Here is a 14574-nt window from a genome sequence, read left to right on the forward strand (position 1 = left end):
ATATTCGGATTTCTCGGATGTAGTATTTGAGATGTTCTGTAAAGCGCTTTGTTACAGCTGCAGCGGTTGTGAAAGCTCCATCTAAATAAAGCTGGATTGTATTGTTTTCTCTTTAGCGTAGCTCCATCTAGTGGATGCATACCGCAAGCGCAGCCACTACTGTACAGTAGCTTCTATTCTATGTGCCTTATAATGCGGTGTGCCCTATATTTGAAAACAGTTTTAAAATAGGCCATTCATTGAAGGAGTGCCTTACACTCCGAAGCGCTTTATCGTGAGGAAAATACAGTCCTCACTTTTGGTGCCGTTCGAGATAAAAGTGTGGGCAGAGTAATTCGAATGACAAATTTCGCAAATTGCCATATAGTCTATGTGCATCCATCCATCCATCCATTATCTGATCTGCTTATCCTCAACAAGGGTCATGTGGTGTGCTGGAGCCTATCCCAGCTGTCTTCGGGCTGTAGATGCGGGGGACACCCTGAACTGGTTGCCAGCCAATCATATACTCAATACTGTGAGCCAACTAAACATGCATGATAGGTTAATTGAACACGAGAGAGAGAGAGAGAGAGAGAGAGAGAGAGAGAGAGAGAGAGAGACAGAGAGAAATACTGTACATTCAACTCTTAAGTACCTGCCCAAAATTAAAATGTTGCTATCAGTCTATCTATAAGGCCTTCCACAAACCAGAAAGTAGCCTGCTTACTAAAACTAATGGACACACACACAAAAAAAAAAAGTAGCTCCCCACAGTCTCTTTTTCACTGATGTACCTTGATGAGCCATCCTTTCTCCAATGTTTGTTTTCATGATTAAAATAAGGGTGCCGAAGTCTCACTAAAAGTCTTAAAACACCTGTGTTTGGTGGAACGTTTGCAGCGGAGTTATACCTGAGCAATGTGATGTTTTTGCGCGGTACTTCCTTCAGCTCACTGAGCGCCGAGGCCTTCCCGGCGAAGCAGTAGTTGGGGTTGTAGTCTGTCATGATGGTGGAGGTGCGGATCTTACTCAATTTGTACTCGGGGCTCTGCAGGTGGCCCCTCATTGCTTGCAGATCATTTTTCCAGCGATGCCACACTTGGGGACAATTACAGAGAAAAAGAACGATTCTTAAAATGTGTTTATAGTCGAGAAAAGTATCAGTTCCCTTGCATGGAATTTGGATAAGGAAGCGGTAATACAAACAACCCTTGAAAACATTCCTATGCAAATACAGTGAACCCATGCCTATTGCGCTCCTGACCCACCGCCTCAGGGACCTCTTTTCTTAATGACCTTACATAGGCTTGAAACACATTTCAACGTATTAAAACACATTTCTTACACACATTAATAGCAAATACAGCTGGGGGAATACTGTATTGCCGCGTTCCACATTATATGCAAGGGGCGCATATACGGGTGCTCCTCCATATCTACAAATCCTCGACTACACCAGTGAGCTGAGACTCACCCGCCGCGGCCCCGATGCAGGTTGGTAGTCTGCCAGTGAGGGGGGGGGCGTTGCGTGCAGGTAAGAGGTGCCGTCGAGCCAGCGCCCGGTGCAGATGCGAGGGTCTCGAGGGAGGGGGATGAGGAGGGGATGGTAGAGATGGAGGTAGGACAGGGGTGGAGGAGGAGGATGGTGAGGAGGAGGTTGGGGTTGAAGTGGAGGACATTGGGGTGGGGGGAGCGGGGCGGGTCAGGGAACAGACTACCTCCCTGCATGGGGGAAAGCTCAGGTGAAGAGACACCATTAACCTGTGGAGCTTTGCTTTCCTTTCACTTCTTCATTGAAAACAAAATTCTATTCAATTACACAAGTAGACAATAAATGTTGTCTTTCTTTGTGTGCGTGTATTCAATGTCATATGATTACACAGTATGCTGTGAGCAGAGGGGAAAGCTACCATTGTATGTAGGATGTGTTTGGGAAAATTTCCTCTCGCGTTAATAAAGGTTTTATGATGTTGACGGTTTGCACCAGGAACAGATTGCAATGATTCAGCGTGCTTCGGCATTTGTCAACGTCATCAAGATGGGATCAGCAGTGCTACGCAAATGTATGGAGCAAAGTAAGTGCCGTCTCATCTGTAGGGTATTAATTGCCCACTTCTTCATGCCTCTTTTTTTTTTCAGGTGGGGGTGTGGGGGCTGGGATGGAAGCGCTTTAAAAGGAAGAGAACGGACGCGGTCAGAGGAAGATTATTATATGAATAAGGATGGAGGGACGATGACGAAAGGGTACTCAGGTCGTAAACGGAGGACGCACCGGCAAAACGGGTTAAGTGTCCATCTCTGGTCATGTCTAATATACAGCATCTTGGCCCCCCAAATTATGTTGAAGGTGAGGGTATATCTACATCACTTTCCAGACCCTCTTCAAACAAAGAAAATCTCATTTATTCTTCCCAGCTGTATTTCAAACAGAGTGGCATCCACTCACTGTCTTACGCAGATTCATACATCTATGTACACCAACACTGTTCATCGAGGTTGGTGCTGGATATGAACTACAAAAGTGGTGAATATGATCTCGCAGCGAGCATATAAATTAACAGCATGGCAGCGTAGTACAGTTATAATCCTAATAATAATAATAATGCCTCATTAGATGTATTAGCAGTGTTTATATATTGATTCTGACATCTCACTCCTGACAAAACATTTTAACAGGACAGACATGATGTTAATTCCCTACACAGTATATTCCTATTTTAGGAATTTTAATGATAGCAAGAATAATAAGTAAAATATCTTAGAGCATGTAGGACTCTAGTTAGTCATAAGTGGCTTTTTGCAAATGGTTCTGATCTACACATGTAACAAAACATCAATGCCCATGGGTGCATAAAATCCAGAAACTGTCATTTTGTGCATTGTAACTAAGACAATAGAAAATGTTTTTCCCTCCTCTTCTGTGAACCACGATCAGCGGCACTTCCCAAGCTTGGAAACTCTCGATCCAAATGCCAAACCTTTGTTGTCGGTTTTAGAACACGCATGCCATTTACTGCTGCTCTGTGTGTGTTTGCTTTCAAAACGGAATGAACAATTGGCCGTCACCTAAATGGAGTCAGGTCTCGCTGTATCAGTCCGTGAATCAAGAGCATTTGTATTTCCACATGGTAACGCAATGCCCTCTTTCTAATGCCACCTTTTCCTCTCACGACTTGTGGAGGAGATCACCATGAACAACAATTAGCTTAAGAGTGGGTTTGCTCCCATGGATGTGCCTCACAGACGATGAAAGGTGGCGGGCACCACGCCAGCGCAAAACTGCCCGAGTCTCTTACTGAGGATGACGCCGAGGCAGATCAACGCCACGCCGCTGACGACGGTGGAGGTGACCACAGCCAGGATCAGTGCGGCCGACATCTGGCCCGGAGGAGGCGGGACTGGAGGAGCTTCAAGATGAAAAAGGCAGGGTGACTTGTGTGTTTAGTGGACGGAAATAATAAGGAGGTAGCTCAACTTCGTGGGGAGTAGAGCCAGCGATGTTGGACACGGTCACCAACACTTGAAGGTATTTCCTCACCTGCTGTATCAACGCAGGTGACATTATCGCTGGCCAAAATCTCGTCGCCGTGGCACAGGCAGAGGAGGAGGTGTGTGTCTTTATCCCGCTTGCAGCTCTGAGACTGACAGTGGCTGCAGTTCAGTTGCACTTTGATTTCACACTCGCCGTGACTCTCCATGGCTTGGGGGAAATGCACAAAACAAAAATCTTCACTCGGTAATACGTTTGATGTAGATGACATTGACATCACTGAGGGTTGTTTCATGGTTTTGTTTTCCCTTAAATCATACTCCTAATGTCTTTCATGTCATGTGGACTGTAATTTGAAGTCCTGAAGGAAGGGCAACTAGCTGCATGAGGTTGTGAATTAGTGTGCCAGCCACGACATAATCAGAGTCAGATGGCAAGTTGTCTCAAGGAGACAAAAAAAGGCTTGGGTCCACAAAAGAAAACAAATTGACCAAACATGAGGGTGTTAGATATTTGAACACAAACAGATGACAGAATGCATCAATTATGTGGAATGCTCAAACAGAAAAAAACAACAACAAAACTCGATCAGCCGGAAGGCTTCATCTTCTTTTACATATATGTATATGTGATCGTCTTGATTTGTTTATTTATATAGTGCCTCAATAAATTCAGTGCTTCCAGAAGTGCCGTCCACGGATTTACATATCACCGTTTGGTGAAACAGCGAGAAAGCCGCCACTTTGTTTGCATAATGCTTGTGATCTGATTTATGACAGACTGACTTATTTTTACGCCACACTTGTTTGGTAGACTTTTGCGAAGTCGTCAGAATGAACGCTGAAAAGACGGCAAGTATTTCGTAAGTTAACTACTTTAATTGAAGGGGATAAATCAACTGTCTTTCATATTACTTCATGGTTCATTTGTCTTTATTGTCCATGAGTCTTTATTATATCGCGTAAACCTATGGAAAAAGATAGAAACAAACTTTTCCTTTTTCAGTTTAAAGAGGAGCGTCTCATCTTTCTTTTGGTAGGGCTGCGTGTTTATAAATAGCAATTGAACAGGTGAAAATTGTGGGATGGAATGAGTTGAACTCACCTGCCAGAGGCTGCAGGTAAATCTCCCCAATTGGATTAATGAAGGAGATCCCATCACGTCCATCTGCTTTGATGTCATCCGTCAGAGCAGCATCGCCGCCTATCACAGAATTGATGTACAAGGGTGGTTCAAAACCTGCTCTGTTTTGGACGAATGTATGGAGGCATACAATGCCATTATACAACATCAACAATGCATTCAACTTCATTCAGGGCCATCTGTGATCAACACATGACTACGTAGATATGAAATGAAACGTTATCGCTAAGTCATCGTGATTCAATATTTTCACCTCTGTAGCCACCTCCCCCTCCTCCGGCCGTGCAGGCGCCACCTCCCCCTCCGAATCCCCCGTAGGTGGACCAACCCAGTTTGGACTGGGACAAAAGGCACGCTGCACCCCCACCAGCACCCTCTGAGAGCGACCTGCCGGCCACGAGGTGAGCGGTAGAGGAGTCTTTCCAGCCTCCACCACCACCTGGGGAGACACCGAGATCACCCATGCATAATATTACTTCATAGTTGTTCGTTTTGAAGAGCAGGCGACCAACATGAGAACTGGGAGAGTTTCGTGTTTTGTTTTGGTTTTTGCAATTGTTATTGTGTTTTATCATTTCTGTATAGTCTATATGAATAGCACTTTGTTCAACTATGGTTGCATTATTGAAGTGCTTTTTGAATAAAGTTAATGGAGTTGAAGAGTGACAAAAAACAAGCAACACATTTCCTGTCTCAGCCAGAGGTAGAGGATCGAAAACCCGCTTCTCAGAGTCTCCAGGAGTCTCCAATAGCACCACTTAATCAGTTGCTCATTGCTTTATTTATTTTAAACAAAACTCATCAAAATCACTCAGTTACAACTCCTCATAGCCGCTCGCTTGGACGCAGTTGGCATTTGCAGAAGAAACACACCCTCAAAAACCGAGTGATTTCTAGTGCACATCTCTTCAGGGTTCTGTTAAGGATAATGTGCATCAAGCACACGGAACATCAATGAGCTGAGGCAAAAGATCCACAATGCCTTTGCAGCCAGTGATGAGGCTATGCGACAGCAAACATGCCAATAAAATCAAGTCACTAACGGTGCCCAGTAAGAGGCATGATCAACTTCTCTGGGCTTGGTCACTATCCCCTGTAAATGGCCAAGTCACTGAAGCTGTCTAAACTCACAGCACCAAGTTCCAACAAATGGCGTCAAAGCAATACCGACTGGTATTAGAGAATAGGATCCAAAACAAATGGCAAATTTGGATGTTGACTAGCAGGGGAAAAACCTTTAACATACGATTCTCAATTTGAAATAATTTCCACTGATTTATTCTTTCATTTGCTTTTTTTGAATTGTAAAGAAATTGAGTCACCCTATATTTGATGGGAAAAATGTCAGACCTGGAAACTGTTTCAATTTATGGAAAAATGACTACATTACCAGAGAGCCCTTTTTTTTCTGAGTATTTGGCCATAGTAGTGCTGGTCAGCCCTTATTGGTGTTCCATTTATTGGATTTAACAAGTGGAGCCTGAGGCGTTCATTTAGACAGAGCACACCGACTCCAGCAAACTGAGCGCTGTGTGTGGGAAAATTTATATTTCCTGCTATTCCGCAGAAAAGACCGAGAAACATTCTCATTCAATTAAGAGATTCACATGGCCTCATAGTGGATAACGGGATGGTCAACATAGGGTACATAGATTCAAATTGAACGTATGTAGTCATGTGTGCACTATGCAATCCTCAACAATATGCAAGCCATACACATGAAGTTGTTGTTCTTTGCCAGAACTTGTGTGCTGTGAGAAAACAGGACTGACCACTGCAAAACAAGGTCTACATACGTTCAGTCATTATCAGAATTTTACATTAACCAATCATTTTCGCCACCCCACACTAACAAAACCTATAAGCATCTGTGTTGTGGTGTTATATCCCTTTCAGCAACACGTTTGAACACAAACAGTGGAGCAACACATGCAGACAGATAATATAACAATAGTCGCAGGTGTATAGTTTTTTATCCTCTGTGAAGAACAACAAATATTACTCAGGAGCTAAGACTGTCTCCATGTACAGTACTCTATAACCATCCATATGTTTGTATTACATTGCTCTTAGGTGGCCAAGGCCTGAACAGCAGAAGAAGCAGCACAATGTACATTGAATTGAAGCAAAAAAAAGTGGTAAAAACAGTTTAAGTTCTTTACACTCCATATAATGATGTTGTATAACATATCCATCCAGCCATTATCTGAGCAATTTATCCTCACAAGTGTCGCGGGTGTGCTGGAGCCTATTCCAGCTGTCTTCAGGCAGTACACCCTGAACTAGTTGCCAGCCAACTGCAGGGCACACAAAGACAAACAACCATTTGTGCTCACAATCACACCTATGGATAGTTTACAGTTATAAATTAACCTACCATTTTTGAAATATGGGAGGAAACCTGAGTACCCAGAGAAAACCCACACCAGCACGGGAAGAACATGCAAACTCCACATAGGAAGTTCAGGGGCTAGGATCGAACCCTGGACCTTCATACCGTTAGTTGTGTTCGTTACTTGAGTGATACTGCTTTGCTTGCTGGCTATTGTTGAGGTCCTATTAAACTCAAAACTGGGGTCTTATTTTGAGGGCCTTTGCTGAACACATTATTCACTTTGATGAGCAACTGAAAAAAAAACAAAAAACAAAAGGGGCAAACTGACAGACACTGACTGAATGACTGTGTGCAAATTGTTATGTATCATATGATCATTTAAGTAAGGTATGTGTTGTGAGAATTCAATGTTTATGGTTATTACTGAGAATAGTTGAGCTTTTTGTTGTTGATGATGTTTTGCAGAAGGTTGGAGTGAAAATTTTATGAAATTCCTTCTGTAGTGCATATGATCTCGACATGCTTATTATCCATTACGACCCATGCAGTTTACGCTTGGTGTCTAAAATGGGACTGGGTTTGCTCCAGGTGCCTTTAAAAGTTTTGAGGACACCGTAAGAGACATATTCATTCAGCCACAAGTTTATTATTGCAGCTAATTCTCCTACACGGGATGACATGTTGCCTGTACACTATATTTCCCTCTCTCCTTTCATAAGCATTGGACAGATTCTTGGCAGACCTCTGCACGACTGAGTGCCATTCTTATTGCATTTGTCACCCACTTAACATGTGGCGGAATGCATGTGAAAATCAAGAAGGTGTGCGGTGGAATACATTGGGGTTGTCTAAACATTTATGTTCCTGGCCTTGCTTTTTGACACGATTAGCAGCATTGCATTGTGTGTTACATGTTCCTGTGTGCCTGTTTTTGATTTTTGGCAGACAAAATTAGGCAAAACGCAATACCTTGCGAGCATGAGGGCAAAATATTATAAACATCTCCATATGATCGGAGCAACTGTACGCCACGACAAACACAATCATAAACAAATGGTTAAATAATACCTCTCTCACAGTGCCAAAAAAATGATTATTTTATTTACAAAGGGAGCATTTTTACCCTTAACACACCATTCAAGTCCACTTTGACCCGTTCTGACATTTAATTAGCAGAGGAAATTGTTGACCCTGAAACTTCTCTGAAAGTCACCCAAAATAGACAAAATTTAAATCATTGAAAAAGTAGTACAAGTAATTTACACTGAACGGTGCGTTAATGTTTACTATCCTTATTATGGGAAACGTCAATAAAACCACAAACTTGGAGCTAACCGTGCATAAAAAGCAGCCAAAGTGAAAACCTGATTTGATTTCCATTGATTCTACAAATAAGAAGGAAGGAAAACATGACAGTTGGAGAAATTCAAGCTGACATTTCATGACATTGGAATGGATGCAGATGCTAAATGAGAAGATATGTATGGATTGTTTTTCTATCGCAGCCATCATCTTACCTGCAGCGCCACTTTGGCCATTGGTGCTGGGCGTTGTGGTGCTGTTCTCAAACTGCTCCAGTGGTTTCTGATCCAGACTGGACTCTGGGTCTTCCATGTAGGCATTCCCTCCTGCGCCGGCCGCAATCAGCAGAGGAACCATCTCATCTCCCTCCATCTGTTAAAATAGCATCACCTAAATCATTTGGCATTTTCATCTACTCACGTGATATCCTGCTGCACCCACAACTTTAGAGAACCTGAAAATCATCCAATTCAGATTTTACAAAGATACTTATGCTCAGTTTTGATTGACACTGCCAATGGGGTGTTCATTTAACAACATGTCCATTTTTCTTGGACCGGTATAGAACTATGCCCTGTCTGACACACACACCGATTAGAAAATGGAGGTATAGAACTAATCTGCATCAATCTGAAATTGGGTTCTATGAATAATTTACCCATTCTGTTGTTATGTATCATGATGTAGTCAACAATTTTTGATACCTCTTCCTGGGTGACACCCCAACAAAGTACAATATATTGTAAAATTAAGATTGTATCAAATGCCATTAGACTGGCCAGGTGTACCTAAGTGAACTGGTCATTTTGGAATTTGCAAAATAGCACCTGAGTTTTAATAATAATTGGAAATTTGAATAGCTTTAATTAGTTGAGAAATGTGTAAGGATAAATATATTTCAAAACAAAAAAAAATGGGGAAAATAACTTCACCTTTCCCACAACAATTAAAATGTCCTCAAAGCGGAAATGACCTTTCCTCTTTTTAGTAAGCTTATGGAAATGTTCATGCAAGTCATCTGTAAATGTGACGCGTCACCTTAAAGATGTAGGTAGCTCCCCCTCCTCCGCCTCCACCTCCAGACCACTCTGTGCTAGCCTCCCCCCTGTTGTCAATCACAGATGACTCCCCTAGGCAGATCTTCTGGGTTTGGGCATTTCTCTGCATCAAAAGAGGGGAGGACACTCAAGACATTCATTGGAATCCAGGTGATCCTTTTACCTTTTTTCACTTTTTTTCACTCAAGTATATTCATTCAGCTGTGAGTGACACTCACCCCTGGGCACGCGTCCTCTCCCTGATGGCCCACTAAGATGTAAAGTAATTCCCCTTTCTCAAGAGGGAACACAGCCGATATGAAGATTCCATGGTTGCGCTGGTTGTGGTTTTTGGCTCCATTCCCTCCTGCGGCGCCGTAAGCCGAGATCCTGAATGATGGAATGATGCAAACGGGTTATGCCTCTGGTGGGAAGTGGCGCAAAGTAACAAAGTACGGTGATGCCTTGAGATACGAGTTTGATTTGTTCTTTCACCACACGAACTGATCAAAATATTTGAATCTCAAATCATCTTTCGGCTTTGAAATGAATGAAAGGATCATGAATGTGTTCGCTTTAACCCTTCCGTGCACCCTGTAACCTGATAACATGGTAAGCTGTCCACTGTAGTATCCGCTGTCCCTGAAAGGGTTAACGTCATGTTCACAGTCGGTTAAAGTTAACCGGGTTCTGAACAAAAAGATAACAGTGTAGTTCAAGTTAACAGTCAGTTAAACCTACTCCAGTCATTAAAACAATACTCCAGTCGTTAAAACAATAACCCAACTTTTTAAGAACAGTTATTACAGTTTCCGGGCACAGGATGTACTCTGCCACCTTTATTAGTACTATTCATCATGGTGACTTGACATTTAAGACGCATATGATAAGCTCAACGGAGCGCTCAGAATTACACATTCATAGCTGGATCTTATATTCCCGCACATTCATTCACATCCATGTTGCAAGACAAAACCTGCTATTAGAGCCCAACCTCTATTAAGTCACGACACCCAGTCTACATTCAAAACCTCTTGCCAAACAAAAAAAATATCACAAAAAGAAAAAAATGCTAATGATGATCTCATCTCAATTTGCTGACTAATTGACTTGCTCAATGCGAAATGTTGGCCTGTTTAATTGAAAACAAAGATTATATCCTCGCAGGAGACCTGGGACGTATTCTTTTATATGAACGGCAACAGGTGCATACAAAGGTTTATTGCACCTTCTGCCAGCTACTGGAAAACCATTTCATTATTCTGCCTGTCATTAGATGTCTCTGACATACATGTAAATAAATGAACACCTCCATGCTGTATATGCAATTGTACTATAAATGAAGTGAATTGTAAATCTCCCGCAGCACCTGCTGATGACCTGCCACTGAAAACTGGTGGCATGACACCTTACATAGGAATCACTCTATTTCAGCATAAAGCACCATGTGACTTACAGGTATCTGTTGGTGGCAGGGACCCTCCACATTTGCACACCCTTTAAGCCGCCTTCCTTCCCCACGGTCACGTTGACATTTTTGTTCCTGTAGGTGCTGTCGCACTGGGCCTGGGTCGGCCCGTATGGACCGCTGGCACCGCACGAGTTAAAAAACCACGTCCTCAGTGACACTTCTAGAAGACGTTGGACAGGAAGAGAGAAGAAAGTTCCAGGAGGCACTTGGAAGATGGGTGCTAATGCAGAATGGATTAACAGCTTCTCTGGAGGCTTCATGCATCAAGAGACACACCAGCAAAACAATCCATTTCATGATAATAAGATTTGTCATTCATAATGGATTAGAAATGATGCAGCGCAGAGTTTGGAAAAAAAATCACCTGAAAATGAAGGCTCTGCAACAGGACTAAAGAAATCCCTCAGGTCGGCCATCGGCTGGATAGAGTTGAGATCTGAGATGAGACAGGAACGAAGGGTGTCGTTAAAGGTGAAGAATCACACATCCAATCTTTTTCTTCCAAAAGAAACTAGGAACATTAAATTGAATGAGCCTGCCCTTGCAGCCACAGGGGGACAAAATATTAGAAACAGCTCACTATATGATCCAGTGCAGCTCTACACCGAAGTGAATAGAATGTGTCTGATGAGCTGGTGCACGGTCACACGTGTCCACCGTCAAAATTGCAATGCTATGAGGCAGTGGTTCTCCAACTGGGTCATAGCTTGCAAAATACTATGGGCAAAAAATATTTTTGGTGCAGCAATGAAACAAACACAACAGACCAGTTACTCCCCTCCTACAGTCGCTTTGGGGCAATTAAAATCACTGACAGCATTGTGACAAATCACACAATTCGCACTCCCTTGAAGCATTTCTTGCGCTCTCACAATCTTTTCTCATGTAGAGAGAGGCGTATAGATGAGACAAGGCGATCTCGGCAAAAGTTTTCAAAATCGATAAATCACTGTTTATGCAACATGTAAGTGGGCACTGTCTTTGAAAATGTGTGGCACACCATTAAATCCGTAATTGCCTTCAACTGGGCTGCGTGCTTCTCATACACGCAAAACAATGTGACATTAATTCAAATCATGTTGTTTGATTTTTAGGGCGAGCACAATTAGCAAGTCACTTAAGAAAAATGCTAGAAGGTTTTGTAAAGTCACTTATTATCAGTCAAATGGCTAAGTTGACAACAATGCGTTTGCCTTTTGTAAACGACCGTATTTTCCGCACGATCCAGCAGTGCGCCTTATAATCCGGTGCGCCTTATATATGGATCAGTTTTCTGATTTCTTGGACGTAGTATTTCAAATGTTCTGGAAAGCACTTTGTCACAGCTGCGACCAGTTGTGAAAGCTCTATGTACTGTAAATAAAGCTGTATTGTATTGTATTCCCTTTAGCGTAGGTCCATCTAGTGGATGCATAACGCAACCGCATTCACTATTGTGGCTTCTATTTTATGCGCCTTATAATGTGCTGTGCCTTATATATGAAAATAGTTTTAAAATCGGGCATTCATTGAAGGTGCGCCTGATACTCTGAAACGCCTTATAGTGCGGAAAATACAATAACTCCATTGGCAGCCATGCTGTTAGTGGAAGCGGTGCATGTCAGCAACGATTGAAAAATATTTAATTCCATTGAATTTGGTTAAGTTCTCTTATATAAAACAGCACTAATATTTTGGTTGTGATGGGGAAAAATGTGCCCAGGGCATTTAGGGGTGCAAATGGTAATTATGTTTAATTGGCATTAGGATTACAGGGGGCAGGGGGGTGGGGGGAAGTCAATGGAATAATTTCTCCCATGTAAGGGGTCACTGTACCTAAAATATTTGAGAACCCTTGTTATACTGTAAGATGCTTTAGTCAAGTAATCAAAAGGGTTTGTGGAAAAAGTGGAGGTTTTGAATAATTTCTGTTTTTTCACCTGTGTCAAAGCAGGTTGCCCCGAGAGCAATGTCATCCAAGGCGACATCAGCACGGGAGCCTTGGAGCCAAACAGCTGTCACCATAACACGGAACCTGCACAAAAACCCGTTCCATATGTGTGGGCTTAGGGTTAGATAATTGTTGCTTTAACTGCACTGAAGTCAAGTCGTTCCTACATTTCTATGTGCTGTACATTGGAGAAAATTTCAACAAAAAGCAAAATAATTCAAAACAATAAAGTTAAAAACAAACAGTAACAAAGCTAAGCAATAAAACAAAAATACAATGCAAACAACTTGCTGAGTTGAAAGGCAGAGAATAGAAATGGTCATTTGGGTACGCTTATTGTATTGTGTTTCCACCATCATGGTGCCCAAAGCACTTTAGAGAGGCTCACATTAACACACCAATGGGTGACTGCTGCCATGCAAGACACTGCCAGGCCCACTGGGAGCAAAGTTGGGTAGCAACAGAAAAAGGTAGATCCCGTCTGAGCTTCCGCTTAGAATTTGGTACCCCCAGGAGCAGCAATGAAACAGAGCCATATGACCATCTCAACTGACTTTAGACACCGGACAAGGATGGCGTGACTTAGAGAGGTAAGTAGGGGACTATTTAAAGATTGGAAACAAATACAAGACTCTTAAAATAACATTTAAAGTGCATTGGCAACCAGTGGAGGGAGGCCAAATAGGAGATACGTGCTATCTCTTAGATGCTCCTGTTAAGAGGTGAACAGCAGCAATTGAAGATTTCTGAGGGAAAACTGGCAGACTCTAAAATAAAGTGCATGATAGTAAATCAGTAGAGATGTGACGAAGGCAATGATGACTGTTTGAATATGCCCTTGAGTAAGAAAGGGCTTCAACTTTGGCACTGCCCAAAGCTAATAGGGAAAAAGAGCGGGACTTGCATCAATTTGTCAACCATCCAGAGATGATGAAAATGGTTTTAAGAAGAAAATAATCTTTTTTTTAGTGGCATACAGTACTGTATAAATCTCACTTAAAATCATCATAGCAATTGAAGGAAGTACAATGTTTTCAGTAAATATAAAGCAAATAGCAGGGGCCCTAAAATGGAACGCTGTGGAACTCCATAAGTCAGTTGTGCAGAGAGGGACTCAGAACTACTCTACCAACATGGAGCGCTCTCTGCTCGGTTGTATCTACAGTATATCAATCTAAAGCATTATCACTAATGGCCATACGGTGCTTTAACAGAGCCACAAAACTATTATGGGTCTCCCATATCAAATGGTGCAGTCAAGTCCAGCAGAAAAAAACACACGTTGTCCTCAGAGTCATTTGACAGAAAGACATAATTCAATCTTAATAATAAATACTCTCAATGATGCAGTGTTCCAAAACCAAATTGAAAGGCCTCCAGGACATCATGCGCATACAGAAATGACTAACTAAAATGCCCAACATTTTTTTATTAAAATGTTAGCATGGAGATGTATCTTGGCTAGCAGACTACAATCAATTGAGGCCAGGTTCCTTAAGTAGGGGTGGTACCACAGCATGTTTAAAACTTTGGGGGTCAAGACCAGAAGACAGACTGTTGTTCATGATAACCAGAACTGACGATTCTATACTAGATCAAATATCTTTATAAAAGTGAGGAGGCACAGACTCAAATGAAACAGCCAAAACAAACGGGGTCAGCGGGATCAACTATGGGGGGCTCAGGATGGTCAAGAAAAGAGTCAATGGTTTTAAATAGGACACGTGGTTGTGACAGGTGTTTTTGGCCTCATTAACATTGCTCTGATAGTGGCGACAACAGTCTTTCAGGATTTTTTAAGAAACCTTCAGCTTGTCCGTCTTCCACTGGCGTTCATCTTTGCAGTATTCCTGTTCAGCTGTGTGAATTATTTCAGTGGGCACA

The 14574-nt window shown here is 42.3% G+C and overlaps 1 protein-coding gene across 2 annotated transcripts in view; it reads right to left on the reverse strand.

Annotated features, from left to right (window-relative positions):
* Nucleotides 1–14574, reverse strand: part of ltk (leukocyte receptor tyrosine kinase) — a 59409-nt gene that overhangs the window by 15041 nt on the left and 29794 nt on the right. For both annotated transcript variants that reach the window (XM_086127372.1, XM_086127371.1), the window contains exons 10-20: nt 12680–12774; nt 11125–11196; nt 10746–10920; nt 9529–9679; nt 9291–9413; nt 8468–8624; nt 4869–5054; nt 4577–4675; nt 3521–3682; nt 3279–3389; nt 894–1080 (exon numbers count right to left, since the gene is read on the reverse strand). In XM_086127372.1, coding sequence (XP_085983498.1) covers nt 894–1080; nt 3279–3389; nt 3521–3682; nt 4577–4675; nt 4869–5054; nt 8468–8624; nt 9291–9413; nt 9529–9679; nt 10746–10920; nt 11125–11196; nt 12680–12774 — 1518 coding nt within the window. The remainder of the gene's footprint in view (nt 1–893; nt 1081–3278; nt 3390–3520; nt 3683–4576; nt 4676–4868; nt 5055–8467; nt 8625–9290; nt 9414–9528; nt 9680–10745; nt 10921–11124; nt 11197–12679; nt 12775–14574) is intronic.

This window comes from Hippocampus guttulatus, chromosome 13, assembly GCF_054856545.1.
Source record: "Hippocampus guttulatus isolate MCC_2025c chromosome 13, RoL_Hgut_1.0, whole genome shotgun sequence".
Lineage (NCBI taxonomy): Eukaryota > Metazoa > Chordata > Actinopteri > Syngnathiformes > Syngnathidae > Hippocampus > Hippocampus guttulatus.